General features: G+C 42.6%; 1 protein-coding gene across 5 annotated transcripts in view; it reads right to left on the reverse strand.

The window, feature by feature from the left end:
- Positions 1 to 2,368: 2,368 nt before the first annotated feature.
- Positions 2,369 to 19,344, reverse strand: part of TULP4 (tubby like protein 4) — a 147,852-nt gene continuing 130,876 nt past the window's right edge. For all 5 annotated transcript variants that reach the window (XM_027904749.1, XM_027904732.1, XM_027904740.1 and 2 more), the window contains 8 exons: positions 17,473 to 17,697; positions 15,015 to 15,249; positions 14,389 to 14,533; positions 13,487 to 13,631; positions 12,262 to 12,355; positions 10,717 to 10,860; positions 4,556 to 7,140; positions 2,369 to 2,899 (listed from right to left, as the gene is read on the reverse strand). In XM_027904749.1, the coding sequence (XP_027760550.1) occupies positions 2,783 to 2,899; positions 4,556 to 7,140; positions 10,717 to 10,860; positions 12,262 to 12,355; positions 13,487 to 13,631; positions 14,389 to 14,533; positions 15,015 to 15,249; positions 17,473 to 17,697 (3,690 nt within the window). In that variant the 3' untranslated portion in view covers positions 2,369 to 2,782. The remainder of the gene's footprint in view (positions 2,900 to 4,555; positions 7,141 to 10,716; positions 10,861 to 12,261; positions 12,356 to 13,486; positions 13,632 to 14,388; positions 14,534 to 15,014; positions 15,250 to 17,472; positions 17,698 to 19,344) is intronic.

The following is a 19,344-nucleotide window of genomic DNA, read 5'->3' on the forward strand; positions in this document are numbered from 1 at the left end:
ACAAGGGGCTTAACAGTGTTTCCTCCACATAAAAAACCCCAAGCGAAAAATTTCCATTGATTTTTAAGAGACCAGAACCAAACCAAATTTGGCTCCTCTCTTACATACACATTATACATACAGGCACTCAAACTGCTGAATAAATCATGCACACGAAAAAGAACACAAATAGGCCCGGACAATTAGTGGAAAAAATGCTAAATAATTAAAGCAAACAAGATGCCAAGGGGAATGTTGTGCCTGATCACTCCCATATACAAGCCTAAGCTGCTGAGCTTTGGGATAATGCAGGCACGGTACCATCTACTGCCCTACTCCTTCCTTCCTACATCTGCTTCCTCTCTCCAATGAAACCATCTTGAAGGTGGTTTTTCCTGGACTTAACCCATGGGGCACTACACAATCTGCTTCATTGTCTCCCTTGGAAACTCCTTGAAACTCCTCTCTGACTGGCAGTGCTCCTCTGTGCTGTGCAGCTCAAGCAGCTGCAGAAGACCAGAAGTTAGAAGCTCACTGCATATTGTTAATATCTACTACAGCAGGGTATGATGTGGTATGTTGCTCTAGAACAAATCAAATGCCAACACACATCTGCCTTACTACTAGGATTCAAGAAAAAGAGAGGAAATCATACCTGTTCATCTAAAGTTATACCAACTTTTTCAAGTAAAGAAGTTAAACAGTGGATGAAAGACAAAGCATCCACTGACATTTTAAATAGCACATCTTTCCCAGCATGCCTTTAACTTCAAAAGATTGATTTCTGAAGAAAATCTGTAGTGATGTTTTGTAATCTAACGTCCAAATAATTATATGAATAGTTTTGGGGTTTGTATATTACCAGGTGAACTACTTCCATATCAAAACATATTCTATAGCAAAATGTTGACAAGGAGGAAGGAGAGAAAGCAAATAAATATGTGCACAATACAAGGACAACACAGAAACTCTTCAATGCAAGCAACCCTTCTGAAACGCTTAACAGGTCTGCACATCCACCAGAAAGAACTGCAGTCATGCTACTGTTAAAAGCCTTCCTCTGTAACACTCCATGTAAACTTTGGCTTCCCGCTCTTATCTGGAGTATTATATTCTCAAAATACAGTCACAAAGACTGATCAAGTAGCAAGGTGATAAAAGGTGATCATTCTGCCCAATTTTTCCTTCCTCTTTCAACTAATTTGTTCTCCAGCCAGCCACGATGTCGTTTCCAGTAATGAATATGCTTTCCTGATGAAACTGCTTCTTGTCATGACTTGCTACACTTCTGTCTCCTTTCTAATTCAAACACTGATACCCTGTTGTAGAACTTGATTCACTCTGATTGCTAAGAAGACTGGGCCTTCTCATACACTGGAAAGACTTTGTTTACAAGGTGTAAACACATTGAAACACAAAGAGCATGCACAGGCATGGCCTCAGAGGTGTATCTGATCACACTGTACCTCTTCCAACTACATGTCAAATCAGAGAATACTGCTGACCGATGAGAATAAAAAAGCCATGCTCATAATTTATTTGCCCCTCTATCTTTTGTCACTTTCTGCGAGATGTTTACCCCCAATAACTGCATACAAAACAAGCAGATATCCAACTTCTTTGATATAGTGGGTTTTTAAACCGCTCTCCTGGTTTGGGCCAGGATGAGGTTAAATTTTGCAGTAGCCAGGAGTGAGCATGGCTAGGCCCTGGAGGTTATTCCATACTACCTCAGAATAACCTCCTATACCACCTCATACCATTTTCCGATGGGGAAGGGGCCCTACCAGGTCAGGTAGCGTGGTGGTGTGGTGGGGTATTGTCAGGGGTTTCCATGTGGTGAGCAATCACCTGTGAATAGTTTGCCTCTTGTACATTCTGTTATTAATATTGTTGCTGTTATGGTTTGCTTTATTTCACTGCTGTTTCCAGTAAATTTTTCTTATCTCACCCCTCAATCTTTACCTTTTGTGCCTCCAGTTCTCCTCTCCAGCCTGCCGCATGGGAGGGGGAAGTGAGCGAGTGGCGAGGGGTTTGGAATGTTTCAGTGGGAGCACTAAAACTGGGGAATATCATCCCTAAACCATGACAACCACCCATTGGCAACACTTTTTTCTCTTTTGGATGATACATTATTATTTATAAATTAAACACTGACCTACATATGCCTTCTTGGAACCTGTGGTGCTCAGTTATTAGCAGATATCAGAGAAGAAACATATGTATTCAAGTATTATAGCTTCTTTTTTTCTTTTTTTTTTCTTCTTTTTTTTTTTTTTGCTGCTATCATTGATGTTTTAGAAGTAGAGTAGTAGTAATAGTACAAACTGGACCAGAAGAAAGTTATGTTCCCTGTTTTAAAAAGAACAGCATGATATAAGGCAGTCTATCAAAAAGAGCAGTCTGTTTTAATCCCCCCATGAGCTTACATCAGCTACTGTAGCACACATGGCAGAACCACCACAACAAGCCAAAAGCCACACTTCTCCACGTAACATCGAATGGTTCTCAACCCTTCGCTCTTTCTGAGACCCAGCACAACGCTTAAAAAGAAAAAAAAAAAACAAAAACAGAAAACAAAACACGCTAACAAACAAACAAAACAGAAAACAGCCCCCCCACCCTCCACCCCATGACTGATTAGAGTTAATGCCCTTCTGGTGGGCACCAAAAGACTTTTCCAGTTTTACTGCCTTCCTCACTCCCAGGCACCTCTGCACACCTAAAGCAGGCTGCCCTGACATTTTCGGGTTTGGACTTTATTGAGAAGGTTAACATTTTCCTCTCTCCAGTCTCTGCTTGTTCACTTGAGGCGTTGAGTCACGTTAGCCAGAGCAACAGCAAAGGCTTGCACTGCAGAAAATGGATACTGAAAGTCCAAAATGTAAGCATTGCCATCAATTCTTCCAAACTGCATCACCTGGGAAGCAGGGGGAGAGGAGAGGGGAAGGAAAAAGAGATAAAGGTCAAAAAAAGTGAACCACAGAAAAGGAACCAGAGAAGAGCAAAATCTTTTTGGTCCTTTGTATGAACACCTCACCTCCTGAGGTAATGTGAATGGAACTACTCATAGAATGGGGTTTGGTGCTGAAGAAGAGTAAGAGCACCGTGCTATGTCTGCATAGAGTATTTGACTGCAATATATGACTCTATAGAGCAAACTCAACTTTAAAAAATGTTAGAGTGCATACAGCATTGGTGTAAGTAGATTGTCACCAGTTACTTCAGAAGATGTGAGGTATACCAGCATCATGTTTCCTGCAGGAAAATACCATTCTTGCCCTCATAAAAATCCTATCATCAACCCATCAGGAAAATAGATTCTGTTTCCAAAGAAAAGAGCTTCCAGGGAAGGGGAATTTTATCACTGTAGCATTTCACAGGCCGTAAGCTGTGCATTCTTTGCAGTTCTGTTTCCTTTTGCATAAACTTCACTAGCGCATAATTACACTGAGAAAGAATTAGCAAAGCAGTAGTGAGAGCTGTTTGAATGCAGGGCTAGTCAGGTTGTTTGTTGTTCTTCTGCAGGGAATATCTGAAGTTTGGCCTATTCTTACTGCTTTTTCATTCACTTCACCAGAAGACCAGATTGTACTTGCTCAACAGTGAAGCTCCTTGAGCTAGTTCGCACAGCTGCCCATGGGCATGTATCCACAGCCTTTTAGCTGAGGAAGAAAGTGGTATAAATTGCTCTGATCACTGCCTTTGAGCTGTTGTTAGAGACAAGCAAAACCAAAAGACTACCACTGGTCATGAATGTTGGATATTTAAGACATCTAACTCCCAAGTTAAATCAGAGGAAACTGAGAACCTTGATCTCTTTAATAAACTTAAAGTGACTTACAGCTGGACAAAGAAATAAATATGAATCTCCTAAATCTCAGTCCAGAGTCCTGCTGATTGGCACCACTTAACAGGCTGGGTTTGGTGTAATAGTAGTAACATCCCACTTGGGCCACGTTAAATGTTTTGATTTTTTGAACTACCCATCGACCCTTCTACCCATGGATGGTTCAGAAGTGGCTCACAAGCACTTTGTTCTGGAGAGGGTCAGTGTCTCCCTCCTCTAGCATTAAGAACCAGCCCCAGGGGCCTGGTAACCCACAAGGGGAAATTCTGGCATGGAGACAACCAAACTCACTGTCCATTGTCTCTTCCTTAGCTATCTCCTGACTGGCTAACCTTTGTGAGCAGGGCAAGAAGGGAGCAGTATTCACTAACTAGCTGCCATCCATAACCAGCACTGATGGCAAATGCAGCTACCTGTCTGTTGTGATTATTACAAAACTTTCATTAGTGAAAGCCAGTGGTACTAAAGTTGGCCCTTATTTCCATGTCTGACTGCAGTAGGACTCAAAATATTTTGTATATTTACTTTACAATTGAACTTCACCCACCATGCTGAATCTAGATCTCTGATGGCTGTTTTTTATCAACCACATGGCAAAGCTTTTTCTCACAGAGCAGCTCAATCAAGCAGGAGGCATTTGGCAGCATGAGAGACAGAGCTTATTCCTGGCATGGCTTTCCCACACCCTGGACCCCATTCCAACACATCTATGTCACTGATTCCTACCTGTCGTCCTTCCAGCTCAATCTGAAAGTTTTTTGCCGATTCCTGGGTCACCCGCCCTCCAAAGTCCAGCTGGTAGACTTGCGTCGCCTCGTTCCACAGTGGCTGCTTGTTGGCCATCACGTACACAAAGCCCTGGCTTCCCAGTCTCCCATCCTCCTTCTCGCTGGCCTTCCGGCACTTGAATTCATCCAGTTCAGTGGCTGTCCTCAAACTCCTTTTGGTTTTCCAACCCTTTTTGCTGCCCTGGCTCTGGTTCATCAGTTCATCTCCACTGATAAAAAGCTCTGGTTCACTCTCTGAACTGTCCTGAAACTCATTTGTCTTGTTTAGTTTCTTGGACTTCAGCTGATCTTTCTGGCTCTTGACCTTCTTCTTCTCCCTCCCCAGCCGAGGGCTGGATATTAGCGAATTGAAGTCAGTCAGTGTCCTTGCCTCCTTTTTGACTTTGCCCTCAGTGATAGCCTGCATGTTTCCTTCCTCGGCTCGACTATCCAGGCGTTTCCGGCTCTTCTTGCCAAATTTGTCTGTCCTTTGAGGAACAGGGCTTTCTGTCAAGGAGAGCACCTCCTGGAAAGTGTCTGCCGTCTCCACCATCACCTCTGTGCCCACGTGGCCCTGCAGCTCTGCTGGTGGGGGAGACATCACCGGCTTCTCCACCACAAGGAGCGGTTTGGGGGGCAGGGTGCCCTGGGGGTTCTGTACGGGTGGGCAGGTGCTGTAGGAGCTCCACGGGTGCAAGGCGATCGGTGGCAGCTGTAAACTAGAGCAAGTGCTACTTCCCGGGTACATGGGTGGCAAAGGGCAATAGGAGAGGTTGGATGGATAACCTGGCTGAAGCACAACCGTGGGCTCCTGCTGTGCAAACTGTGTTGGGGCCAGAGCTTCTTTGGGGGAGCAGGGGGCCTGCATTCCCTGAAGGGGAGGGGCACTGTAGCTTCCTGGGTAAGGTACTCCAACCCCGTAACTTGTCTGGAAGGTGGCAGTGGGACTGGTTGGAGATTTGGGGGAAACGAATGGCACTCGAGACATATCCAGATGTTGAGTTTGACCAATGATGAGTGGAGCAGGTTTTAGAGGATTGGGCACTGAGCTCTGAGATGTCCTTTCCTGAGGAACCCATATCTCTTCAGTCACCATAGGGTCCCACTGGTATGGTGGTGGCCGTTTTACAGCAAGGGTAGCCTCTGTCAAGGACATAGGCGGGTGCCGTATTGATTTCTCCACTGGGCAGTGCTGAGAAAGGGCCTCATCCTCCGTGAAGGCGGAGTTGATATAATCTGCTCGGTCACGGGAATTGTCAGGTGGGCTCAGCAAGCTGTAGGAGGACTGGGAGGCCAGAGGCGAAGTACTGACAGAGTGAGCAATGACAGAGCTGTGCTGGGAGCCACTCCCTGTGCTCAGATCAGGTCTCATGCCACCGATATTGGAAGTGCTGCTACTAGCACTGGCACTAGGGATGTTGCCCGCACCACCAGCGCTCGCATTGCTGCTGCTGCCAGTACCACCACTGCTGCACTGGCTGCAGGTGTACAAGGCAGTGGGTACTCTCTGCTGGTACTGTGCCGTCACAATGTTGCTCTTGGGTTTCGGGGGAAGTTGCAAGGTGGCTCTCTGACCATCCATCAGCTGAGCCATTTTCAGGGCTGCCTCTCTGCTGTTCCTTCGCAGAGTAGCATGAATGATAGTGCTGTCCAGCCTCTGTGCCATGCTTCTGCCCTGGGACAGCTGGCTGGCAATGTCAGGGTAGGGCGGTGGGTCCCCGGTTGGGATGGAGTAACGGGGGACCGTGAGCCGGTTCAGGGTGGCGCTGGCACAGGGCTGCTGCATCTTCTTCTCAGCAGCTGTGATACGCAAGGTGGCAGAGCTGCCAGGACCCGGCAGGGTGTAGGTGCTCTGGGCACAGAGCATCCTGGTGCGAGGCCGGCACACCTCCTCCACGTTCCCGCTGCTGTCAAACGTTGTTATCCGCTCGTACCCCAGGGGCGTCTGGTAGTGCCCCGCCGGGTAGAGTGAGAACTCCCCCTTTTTGAGGCAGAGATCGAGGGGCGGCTGCGGGGGGCCAGGTGGGGGTGGCAGGGTCGGTGGGGCAGGGATGGTGCCGGGGTAGGGTGGCGGCGGGTTCATCTTGTTCAGCTGCAGCTCCTGAGCGGCCCCAAAGATGACGGCATCCCCTTCTACCAGCTGTGGCCCCGGCCGTGGGGCCTTGGTCTTGGGTGGGGGCTCGTGCTCCCGGTCGCTGTGGTCCCGCAGGTCAGCCAGGGCGATGGCGGGGGGCGCGGGGGGCGGCGGGGCGAGCGGAGGCGGTGGTGGGGCTGGGCGGCCCAGCTCCCCCACGGCCAGTGCCCCTGCCCCAGGGCCGGGAAAGCGGCCTGGCGCCCCCGGGAAGGGTCCCGTCCCCTCACTCCCCGCTTCCGCCGGCGGGTTTGCCAGCACATCCAGCTGCACGTTCTGGTTGGCCAGCAGCGACTGGACCAGGCCTATGCTCTGTGTAGGCGACATGGCCTGTGCGGAGCTGTGGATGGGGGCGATGGGGATGTTGACGGTGCACGGCGGGCTGCTGGCGGGGGCGCCGGGGGCACCGGGCACTGCAAAGAACAACAAAGCGTGTCACCGTCTGTCTCGGCCGGCCTCCTCTCCCCACCCCTGGGATCCCTCCCATGTGATGGCAAGGCCCAGTCATGAAGGGACTTTTTAAACTACTTGTTACCTTTGTGTACTTGCTTAAGCAGTCTGCTGTATCTGGATGGACTGCTACTGGTTCCCAAAACCAATGGATCAGACCTCAGTTTGAATGTGTAAGCCAGCCCATCTCCCCTGACTCCCACTGCAAAAGAGCTACTTGCAACAGCTGGTGACCAACTTTAAAGCCACATTTTGGGAGTGACACTTCAGAAGTAAAGTTCCGACCTTGCTTTCAGCCTACTCTACAATCCCCATGGACTTTCACAGTCTGAATTACCACCCACTCATCTACTTCTACTCAAATCAATAAAAGTTTTGCTAAATCAGGACTCACTAGTTTTTTTCAGGGAGGGTTTTTTGATGGTAAATACATCAACAAACAATTAAGAAAAACAAGCAAACAAAAAAAAGAAGTGGAGGATAAGAAAAAAAAGTTGAAGATCTGCACTGCAGGCCCTGTATAGTATCTTGTATAATGCTCCTAGGCTCAATGAGCTTAGGAAAACTGGAGAATACAGGCAACAGTTGGGAAAAGGGAAGTACTATAATCTCTTGAGTACAGTGGGTGACAAACCAACCAGTAACATAAAAACAAGGAAGCTGAAACCAAGACAGAAAGAAGTATGATTGAATGAAATGCAGACAAAACTTATAAAAGTTTTAAAAGAAGATTGGTAAGGAAAAGATGTGAAGAAATACGTGGGAAGCCACACGGAAAATGTAAGGGGAAGATGTGAGGAAATAGATGGGAAGCCAAAAAATTCAAGAGGTGGGCACTGTAGTCAGGGTGACTTCAGCCTCAATGCTTGGGCACACTGCAATCAGAAATGTGAAAAGAAGAAAATGCACATAGGAAAAATCTCCTATATGTAGTGGTGGTGAACAAGGGACAGTGCAGCAAGAAGCAATTCCCCTGATTTTAAGCAGAAGCATTGACCATCCTCAGTTCTTTGCAATCCTTTTGAAAAAAGTGGTGAGAGTGTTTCCAACAGGAACTACCGCTGAAAAGCTGAAGCAGGGAAATGAGAACACTGGACCCAAGTACAGGTGCAGAAGTCAAGATAAAAGGGAACAAAATAGAATAATGAGGGGAAACTGTTAAAACTATATTAGAACTCCCAGGAATATTGCAAGTTCTTTATCTTTCATTAATCTTCCTGTAAAAAAAACCACACAGAAAATAATAAGTGGTGTGTATCAGCAAATTTGTGGAAGGAAAAGAGATAAAGGATCCTAGAATCATATTCAGAATCCTTTAAGTGTGCCAAATTCTGCTGGGACTGAGATTTGCAAGACCAGATCAGGCAAGAGATCCATTAGTCAGGACTCCTCCAGATGCTGCCAAGTTCCTAATTAAATTATAATTAAAATTCTAGTAATTTACCTATGCCCCATAATACATTTTCAATAGCATTATGCTTTTATCAGCATCAGAGATGAACGTGGTAGGTGAATAGAGAGGATTGTGGCTATACTGGCAAATATTTATGGTAGCTCTGTTCGTTCCTTCAGAAGAAGACGGACAGCTCAACTTATCTGGCCCTAAGGCAGTGGGGTTGTGCTTGGCTGGCAGGCCATGCTTTCATCCTGAAATTGCAGGTTAGCAATTTAGCTGCCAGCTAAATTTAGAGCTTGAGGTTTAATTGTTAGGTTGGCTTAAGCAATCATGATTGTTGCTGTCATGGGTATTAAGTGCCTTATCAAACAAAATTTCATTTGTTGTGGTGTTGCTTAATATTCCAAAGTGCTTAAATGTGTTTTTCATTTCTCCAATGGTTTTTAATTGATTTGTTTGCTTGCTTTGTAAGTTAAATCAATTCACTGTGCATTTGTCTTTCCAAATCTTTACTGACTACATTTAGAAACACATGTCCCAAGGGTACTATGAACATTTGACTGCCCAAGAGCAGCTTTCTACTATGCTTTTTTTTAATCTGCCATGTAATCATTATTTACACTGCAATATTTTTTCCATTAGTACATGGCACTTTTTTCCTTTATATGCAGACTTTATGAAAGGATATCCCCAAAATCATTTCTGATTTTTTAAATAGCCACCATTTGCTAAGTCAGAAATGAATTTTCAGAAGAAACTAGAAAGGAAAAAGTGGACAAGAAGAGGAGGGCTATTATGAAGGACAGGGTAGTATGATTCTTTTACTAGACTTCTTGAAGAATCATAACAAAACTCTCAAACAATTTTCTCTCTGTACGTGGTGTACCTGCAATTCTGAGTATCATTTCAACTCTTTAATAAGATAAAAGAAATATATATTGCAGATCCAATCCAATCTTCAGGAAGAGCTGCAAAAACTTTATATTAAATTTTTTCTTTTCTATTTATTTTTATATTACTTTCTGTCAGCTTGGACCATGTTTCGTAATAGAGAATGTTGAGTGCTTCCTATTAGTAAAATGTATACAATCATCAATGTCTCTATTATTTCTTCAGAACCTACAGGTGAATATCATGTTGACAGAAATGAGGCAAGCCAAGTCCCCCAAACTGTGAAAAAATGAGCTTCATTTTAAATATAGAAGTATTTCTTTAGTAGTCTAGAAGACTACTCTGATGCTTTGGTCAGACACAAGTTTAGGTGCTTTCAGTAGTTGAAACCCTCGTCTGATGGGAGCATTACCATTTATTTCAGTAGACTAGCAAAGTAAGGACAACTTTAATTGCTTTGCAGTGCTCACACTCCTTCCTTCTTAAAGGGTACTGGCATGATGGCCACTTCTGTAGTTCCAAACACCTGTGACCTGGCAAAAGGAATCTCTCTCTGATATGAAAATTCTGAAAATGTATTAATTTATCTTCTTGTCTATTAATTTTGAATTTTACCAGCACGATGGTTTTTTGATTGGAGGAGGTCCTGAATTCTTCCAGTCATTTTTACCTGCCACATCACATCAACTACACGGCTTGAATCTACTGCTAACTTTACACCTCAGTGAAACGAAAAATTCTTCCTGATCCCACTTGTTGATAAACTACTTGCCTATTTTGGCCTCTTAATATTGATAAAAGTCCAAATGAGCATTTATCACTTCTTAAAGGGTGGCTAAGTATTATGGGAACCTGTCCCCCAACCCAAGCTCCCATCAGCAGGCTGTGCTTTGATGCCATAAGGTCTCAAGAACCATCTGTTTGGGCTTCCAACACATTACAGTTCTGTCCTGTCAAGATGCAGAATGCAAGGCTTCAGTTTATGGAGAATTCTTAGCAAACTAAGGTGAATTAGCAGATGGCTACTTTCCCAGTGAACCTGAAACTTAGCAGCTCTACATGGATTATATTTTCCACATATATCAGAAAACAATGCCCATAATATATATGAGCCTTATGCTAATTTGGTTTTACAGGATCCCATCAGACTAAGGGACTTTGATATGTGTTTACCACAGGGGACCATAACACAAATGATCTGTCCTTCATCTAGCTTGACCCATAACATGGCAGACCTCCAGCTCTTCCTTACCTGGTAAATCATCTTCGTCTTCGCTGAAAACATTTGGATTAAAGACAGGCATGTTAATGTAGTCCATTGAAATCTTCCGCACCTCTGGGAGATATATTGTCATTTGTCTGGGCTGTAGATGCAGCAAACTGGTTTTATATATTACTAGAGAAAGAGTATAACAAGAGATAAAAATCTGTTACACAAAGAGCATCTAAACCTAAGAAAGAATCAATTCAAAGCAGACAGAAAGGGCTATGAATATTATTAACTATACACATGTGCATGGTTGAACCATTATTTGTCCAATTACTACGTAACACTTTGCATAAATGGATTAAAGGGATTGTAACTTTCAGCTATTTCTCTTTAAATGGAAGCAGCATTTCTGTAGTTAAATAATAAGTAGAAATAATTAATTACTTCATCTTTTATTCACATCTATTTCTAAAGAAGTAAAATACTTTTTCCATTCTACTTTTGGAACTCTTCACCACAGGATGCTACTGACTCACGTGACTTTAGGGGAAGACTGGAAAGTTTTCAGGAATGAAATCTGTTAAAGCTTACTACATACAAAGAAATCCCTTCTGGCTCAGCAAGTCCCTTGGACCCAAACACTGGAGACTAGGAGAACATTTGAAGGAAGTATCACTATACACTTACACTACACTTACATCCTTCCCTACCTATCTGTCACTGACAATGAGAAAATCAGAATGACCTCTGGTCATTCTACTACTGATAGCAGTCAATATAGCCACAGAAAGCATCTATCTAATTCTGCTTCCAGGGAATCTTTATATACTCCTGATCTAACTATATAATGATACACAGGAAAACGTAATTTTTCCAAGGAGTTCATTAAACTGCTATACTTGCATTAATGTTTCAATTCAGAGCTCAGTTCTACCAGGTGGTACCCTGCTCTTTACTCAGACTTCTTCCTTCCAACAGAACTATCTGGGTAGGACTGGCCTACCCAAAATAAGGTTGATAGACTAGAAAACTGCTACTTTTAATGAAGGCTAACAGGTTACTGATGCTCCAGTAAGTAAACCTACTCATGCTCCAGCAGGAGAACCCCAGGATAAGGCTATATACTGACTTGAAGAATCTTGAGCATGATGCTGTAAGAGCTTTTTTAACATTATTTTTGTTTGATTTCTAGCTAAATGACTATAAAAATCTGACTTTTAAAAATATTTCTGTTGCAGTAACTTAATAGCCATGATTTTTAGAATCCTCTTGAAAAAACTTTTTTCATTTCATGTGGGTTTTGTTCATAAAAACTGTAAAAATAAAGGTCCGGGCTTGAATGTTAATTTATCAGTTTATTACAAGTGAGACTTTTAGCATTTTATTGATAATGTCATTATTGTATTTATAGATTTTGATTTCCTTTAGTTACAGTGAATTTCATAAAATCTAATTCCTACTGTCCACAGAAAATAAGTGCTTTGTTAAAGAAGTCTTTTGACCACTTAAAAAGAACCTCATGGCATAAATTTGTTGTTTGTTAGAAAGAATTTGACATGCAAAAAAATCAAGAGAGTTTACTTTTACCTGCACCAAGGTTAGTTGGTAGGAAAGCAGCCAAACCCACAATTTTAAATTTGGTTCCCCAGATATTAGATGTGACCTGAGCAAGGTAGTTGTGCTGCAAAGCAAAAACAAGATCATTTTTACCTGATAAAATCTGTATCAAACTCTAATAAAAAAAACTGCAGAGCAATCAAGCTATTGCACAGGATAATGCAATTTCAGCTTCTCTTGTTTTTATTCTATTGAAACAGCCTAATGTGCCCTTGTAGCAACCGAACGATGCCTGCTTAGTGAGGACAGGTCTGTTGTCAAATGCTTGCTCTTCTGCACAGCAAGAACACGGCTGTTCTGTATTTCAGAAAGTAACAAACCCTGCCTGTTGGTTCTATGCTTGAGTCACTTTATAAAACATTAAGATACAAATTAATTACTCATAACAGCAAACATATTTTTCCCTGGAGCTCCTAAAGCAACTTCCCGAACCACTGCTGCCTTGGTGAATATATTATGGGTCAGAAAGGCCAAGAGATTTTCTCCAAGGCCAGGAGTTATGCTGTCAATATTAAGAGCAGGATCTAAGCCTCAGGTCTCCTGCCCTATTCAAGGGACTTTTGGTCCTATCTCTGTGTAACTGATCTAGAATTTTTCATGAAAAGGAAAAGGTGAAACAAGAGAGCAGAAAAAAACCAAAGCAAACCAAACCAAATTAAAAGAATGCAGGCTGTTATTAATCAAATATGTAACCCAGATAGTTCTACAGCCTTATAAGTTTTATTTACCCCGAGGACATGAACACCACAAAGAGTACAAAGTGCTAATTCCTTTCCTTCCTACCAGTTAAGACTGTTCCATGTAATTATGAAACAGAGAACATGTGGTCCTCTGAAGCAAACATTGCCTTATCTCAGCAATCCTTAGCAAAGCAGAGAATTAGGGTGGCATTAAGACAGCCCTGAGAAACCAATGAAGCATTTTCACATATACTTTTACAAAGCCAACAATATCACTTGGAATAAAACTTCTCACATGGATTCACACTGACAAAATTTAGTGGTGATGTGATTTATCAAACGACACCTCCACTGGCACTTTTGAACATTAACATTTAACTGGAATATGCAATTCTCTTCTAGTAACTGTAATTAGATGAATTTTTTTTATTGGTGAACATTGGATCTCTATCACAACTTGCTGCCTCTTGAAGAAAATCCATTTGAATCAGGTTTGGTAACAATATGTACAATACCTGGGTAATATCTTCTAAAGGAAACTCCCTTCGGGTCAGGCTTGGTGAACCAATAGAGGGTTTCCTTATTGGTAACCTTGGCGATCTTGATATCTCCTGCGCAGCTCGGGACATCTTTGGAGATTTGCGAGCTTCTATATTGATTCTGCAGATAAAGCAATAATTAAGAGTCATCAGTGGGCACGAAAAAATGTACAAAATTCATGTCTTTGAAAGTAAAGATGTAATGAAGACAACTGGCGTGCTGTCCTCTAAGTGGCTAATAGTCTACAGGATGGAGAATTATGGGTCAAGCTGTCAGGAAAACAACTGGACAAATTAATAGCTTGGAAGCTTGCTTTGCATATTGTTACAGAACCTCGTCACCACAGTATTTAGGAGGGTCTGTTTGTTAAGGCTGCCTTGCAAGTTCACCACAGCATCAGTGCCACCTGTCAGGATCCATGCCACCTATGCATGGACGTAAGACTTTGAAAATATCCCTGAGGAAATAAAGGTTTTAACTAGATCAGGGACTCTAAGCACTGAGGGGGTAAAAACACAGTCTGTTTGACAGACAAATAGATTCCATGGTGGCAAGAGTTCATATGTGGCAAAGGCAGAGGTGGGAGAGTTTATAAACTCTTTTTTTGAGGCCTAGGGAGAAGTGGTGCCCTATTGTTTCCCATTACATTTTGCCCCAGAATCTTCCACAAAGTCCAACTCTACACTAATCTCTGAGATCAACCCATAACTGAACACTGAAGACGACCCCAATCCTATGATTCCTATCTGCCCAAAGCAGTTTGCTTTTAAGTTTACAGGGGGTCAGGACAGTAAGAGATGGGGAGAAAGGGTGAAAGAGAGAAACAGAGAACGAATACATGGGGAAGAAGAAGAAGAAATATCCAAAAAATTATTACCTGGGGAGTTTAGGTGATTTGCTAGCTCGACTGATTTTTGGAGATTTCTTTGCTGCCCAGTCATCACTGAGTTCAATATCACTGGAGTCAGAGCAGTTGCAGCTGTCAATCACAGTGGAAATCAAGCTGTTTCCATAGATTTCATCTATCAAGACAGGCCCCAGAAAATTTAAGTGATACTTCAGAAAACTGGTAGAAATTACAGCTCTCAGTCACCAGAAGCATAAACCCAATCTACAGGCAGTAATTGAAATAAAACTATGCAGAGAAAAAGTAAACATTTCTCACCTTGCCTAGTATAAAATCAAAATTTCCAATAGTATGAACTCAAGTGAACGTGATTCAGAGGAGCGAATCAATTGACTTCAAAATTGAGACTAAGGAATATTTTCCTCTAATTAGCAGTCTATTTTCTATTACAAGAAGTTCTCTTTTGTAAAACAAAAGGCAGGATGGTACAATTTCAGAGGTGTGAGTCTAGGTCATGCTAAAGATTTTTTCCCATAAGAACAAACATCAGACGTCACCATTTATGTTGCATACATATATATTTTTAAACTCTTGAGGATTTAATATCAAAAGCATTTCAAAATAGTTTTTTATACAAAACAACAATTCAGTTTTACCTGCTTTTCCATCTGTTTTAGGATCCATGATGACAAACTCTGGTCGCAACTTGCTGATACGACGTCCTTTCAGGATAGGCACCAGTCCCCCAAGGTATTCCAAGTACAAAGTATAACACGGACCACCAACCTCTGGGTCATCTTCTGTCCGCTTCATCGTGCAGTGAAGCCGTTCATTACCAGATGTTGGGTAGCTGACAAAGTCTCTCATATTGTTTGGGTCTGGGATGGGAGGCTTAATTAAACGGAGAAAGGAAAGAGACAGTTTCCCATAGGTTATTGGTTGCTTTTTTTTCTATGGTGACTTAATCCCAGAAAAACTAACTGAATTTGAACCCAGCTCTAATTTGGTAGGTGAAGATTAGTACGGGTTACTCCGTGAGTTATGCAGGACCCACATACGAGAGAGTGTCTGTGTATTATTTGGTTGGGTCAAAAGCAGTTGTACACAGAAATCTACAACTAGTTATATCAAAAAAGATGGTTGAACCTGTGGTCAGAGCACTGAATTAGAAAACAGTTTGGCTCATATCACAGACGTCTTTTTGAACTTGGGTAATGTGGTCAAGTCAAATATCAGAGTATCTCGTCTCTTGTAGGCCCTCCAAGTGAACCTGACCACTCAGATTCCCATTGCTGGTTAGTATTGGTACATGTTAACGCCACTACCCTACAACGCTGTTAGGTCTGAAAGAAGCTTGTACTTCTTATACCACTTCCAAGCGTATCTTTGCTGAGGGCCTATTTGTGTGCAATGTGGAGAAATATGAGCACATAGGTCAGTCAGGGTGGGTTACTTTGCCCTGCTTGCCAGCCACACTGTGTTAATCCATGAGAAACTTGGTTCTAAAGCAGCAGGACTGCTTTTGTCTAGGACAATATAGCCTGTACGACACAAATACTACTAATATGTCTAAGTCAACACAGTCTCTTTCAAAATGAAAGCATGAGGGGAAAAAAGGGTAGGAAAAAAATAGCTTTCTTAATCTTGTAAGATGGATATGGGCTGAGGAGTGACCTATAATGTAGTCTGAGAACTGGAGGGGGGAGAGGAATGTGTGCATGGAAGGGGGTGCCTGTGCAAGCACTGAAGGCACGGCTGGCAACGTAGGTTGAGTGTGTGGCTGGGTGAGAGCCCAGGGCAAAGTATAAATAAGTGCTGAGGAAGCTCCAGAAACACTCACAAAAGACCACAGGCATGTGGCTTCTGGAAACCCTGCTTCAGCCTCTCAGCTTCAGCCTCACAGCCCCACAACTGTGACCCATCCAGCATCCCCTCTCAGAGGTGACAGAAGGGTTGTTGGCAACAATGTGCTCCTGTACTGCCTCTGCCCCTCTGAGCCCTGCCATGGATTCCAGCCTTGCTACAGCCAACTGCTGTCTTCATCCCATCTGTTCCCCTTCCTTCTCTAACAGCCAAGCAATTATCATTGATGCTCTAGAGAGCTGCAGGGCTGGCTCTGGAATAACATGGAAAGAAGCATCCTGGAGAGAAGGAGGAATTCTAGAAAGAAGTGAAGACAACTGGTTTATTAGATGCTCTGCATCTTTGGAGATGGAGGTCTCATGGTTACAACAAGGCATTTATTCTTCTCTGACAAGCGAAATGTTTTACAGTTGCACAAACTGCCCTGATTAATAGTACCCAAACTGTGTTAAATTGGTTTTTAGGCATAATTTGTTCTCACTTAAGCTGAGCCAGTCCCACTGATTTCAAATTACTTGTTCTAGCTTTGCATTGTTTTGACAAAGACCTGAAGTTGGTTCAAAAGAATGATGCAGCACGTACACAAAAAAAAAAATCACAAAAAAGTGCGTTTCAATGTTGAGCATTTATCAGCTAATGCTCTGGTTTATAGGTTGTGATAAAGAGTCTAGAAAATCTCAAGATGTTACTGAGGGCAAAACCATGAAACAAACACGTTGTGCAGATGGTTCTGCTCGCGGTACAGGAAAAGGTGTAATATCTGGCTCATTTTTCCACAGCACTGTTGGAGCAGTAAGGTAAGCAGAACCCTTTGTAGGAATACTTGGGCAGCCCCAGGTCTTAAGTCTAACTTTCCTGGTAATATAAGCACTCATGTGACATGCAGGGAGGCAACAGCTTTACCACTGCAAATCCCTCCTATAACCATGACACAGTATTATCATCAGCATGAGCTTCTTCACAAGTCTTTGTGAGTCACCAGCATATTTTACCCTTGCAATGTACTTGGAAAGGCCATCTCTATGGAACAATGCAGACCAGCACGTGTGAGCCTTCTTTTCAGATTTTTCATAGGCACCAAATGCATCAGAGGGCTCTTGAAGAGGACAGGAATGACCCTTAATCAAGCCTCTAAAATGATAATTATAATAATATCTTATAATTTAGCCATTGTCACTTAGGGGCACCATGGGGGAGCAATCTAGTAACCCTTTGTTCCTCCGCCTAAGACACACATTTCTGTCCTTTTACCTTGATGGTTGGTATAAAGGCAGTGGTGAGGTACGAGCAGAGCCGAGGGGGCAGGGTGAGTTTGCTGATGTCCTTGTCATCCCGCAGACAGCTAGCGATGGTCTGCTGGCACAGCAGCTGCAGACTGGAGACCCTGTGCTCGACTCTGACTACATACAACGCAGGTCCGGAAGCCATCAGCAGTCTTGAATCCCTGTGACCCCAACAGATGGAGATGATGGGACGCTGCATGAAAAGCAAAAGGATACAACTTTAAAAGAATTTCTTAAAAGATCTTTTGCCAAGATAGCTGCACAGCAAGTGATCAGATGAATTCAGCACCGATCACGTTACCCTAAGTCTTGCAGAAACTTACAAGTGCCTGCTACTGCCCACAAAAAGGGAGAAGAATGGGAACATCTGAAATCATCAATAACAGCAGTTGATGTTTATACAGTGCTTTTTGCTCAGAAGGCTTCATCACACAAGGAATCATCTACAAAATTCAGTACCTAGATAAGTGGCTCTAAAGTCATACAGTGTTAAAAAGCAGGATCTTTTGATGCCCTACTCAAATTACTTTTTCAGTCATCTAATCAGTCCTAATCCACTGGTAACATCTCACATTTTACAACCGAAAAGTTAAATTATATGCCCAGAAGAAAATGAGTGGAGAAAATTAAATCAACTTTCTTGTCTTGCACTGAGTCTTCCATTGCACGATGTCTCTTTTGAACTACTCCCTGAGGAACCGGACTGCGAAAGAGAACTAGGAATAAAACAGAGAATGGCCTTTTGTCTTCTGCTTTTCTACACTCAGAAATGTCTAAATCATGACACTATAATTAGAAGGAGTGAGGGGCAACTGGTACGAGGTGTTACAATGTGGAATAAACAACTACTGCTTTGGACATTATTCCTTGCTTGCAAGGAGCCCTCTAAACTTTCCTCCTAAATCCCACTTTTTCATTGTAAAGTACCAGTCTGTTGGGACCTCTTAAGCTCTATCATCATTACTTTTGCCCTTCATAAGTGTTAGTTGCATCCACCTGTCATCTCTTGCTTTCTGAGTAATAAAGCACCTGTATTTGCATATATGCACCAACCCTTTGGTATTTCAATTTTCTATCTGCTATCTCTATACAAATAAACAACATGGAGTAAAGAAGAAACTCTCAATCCATGAAGAATACTATACAAGAGACTGTGATCAATGAACTACAAAAGATTTACTCCTTCCTGTGAAGGGCTTCCTTATTTTCACGATCTATGACACTCAGAAGTTTAAGCAAACATGTTTTTCATCTAAATAATGAACTGTATTTGCTAAAAAGTCAGGGTATCTTCAGAATATCTTTTGACAAGATGCACCAAACAAGAAGATAGGGTCAAGGCACTACCAATAACAGCTTTCATCCACTCCTCTATTAGCAATATGGTACCCAGACAGCAGGGTTACATTAGCCCAGAAGTTACTAATCTACTCTAAGGGAAAAGCTTTCCTTTCACTTACAAATTCAAGATGCTTAAAGGTGAGAAACTGGGAAAATACGTTTTGATATGAATGATATGAAGCAGAATGCAGCTGCACAGCACTACCATCAAGATAAAGCATTTGATGAAAAACTTCACAGAGAAGAAGTCATCTTATCCTAGACTCAGATTTCAAGGAAAATGTTGGTTTTAAAGGGGGAGAAATGAAGAAGCTTCATTTTAATTACGTCTAGGCAACACCACACACATACTTCCATGAAGGTACAAATCTTCAGGTTGGCTGATATGCAAATAGAAAGCAGCAACATGTGAACCTTGCAATTTTCACAATAATTGCTAAAGGCATTTTATAGTGGAAAACTTCAAAAGCATTGAGAAACCCTTTTTGTACCACCAATA

Source organism: Empidonax traillii, unplaced genomic scaffold (genome assembly GCF_003031625.1).
Source record: "Empidonax traillii isolate 1590-97213 ecotype Southwest subspecies unplaced genomic scaffold, ASM303162v1 scaffold24:size2376012, whole genome shotgun sequence".
NCBI classification, from domain to species: domain Eukaryota; kingdom Metazoa; phylum Chordata; class Aves; order Passeriformes; family Tyrannidae; genus Empidonax; species Empidonax traillii.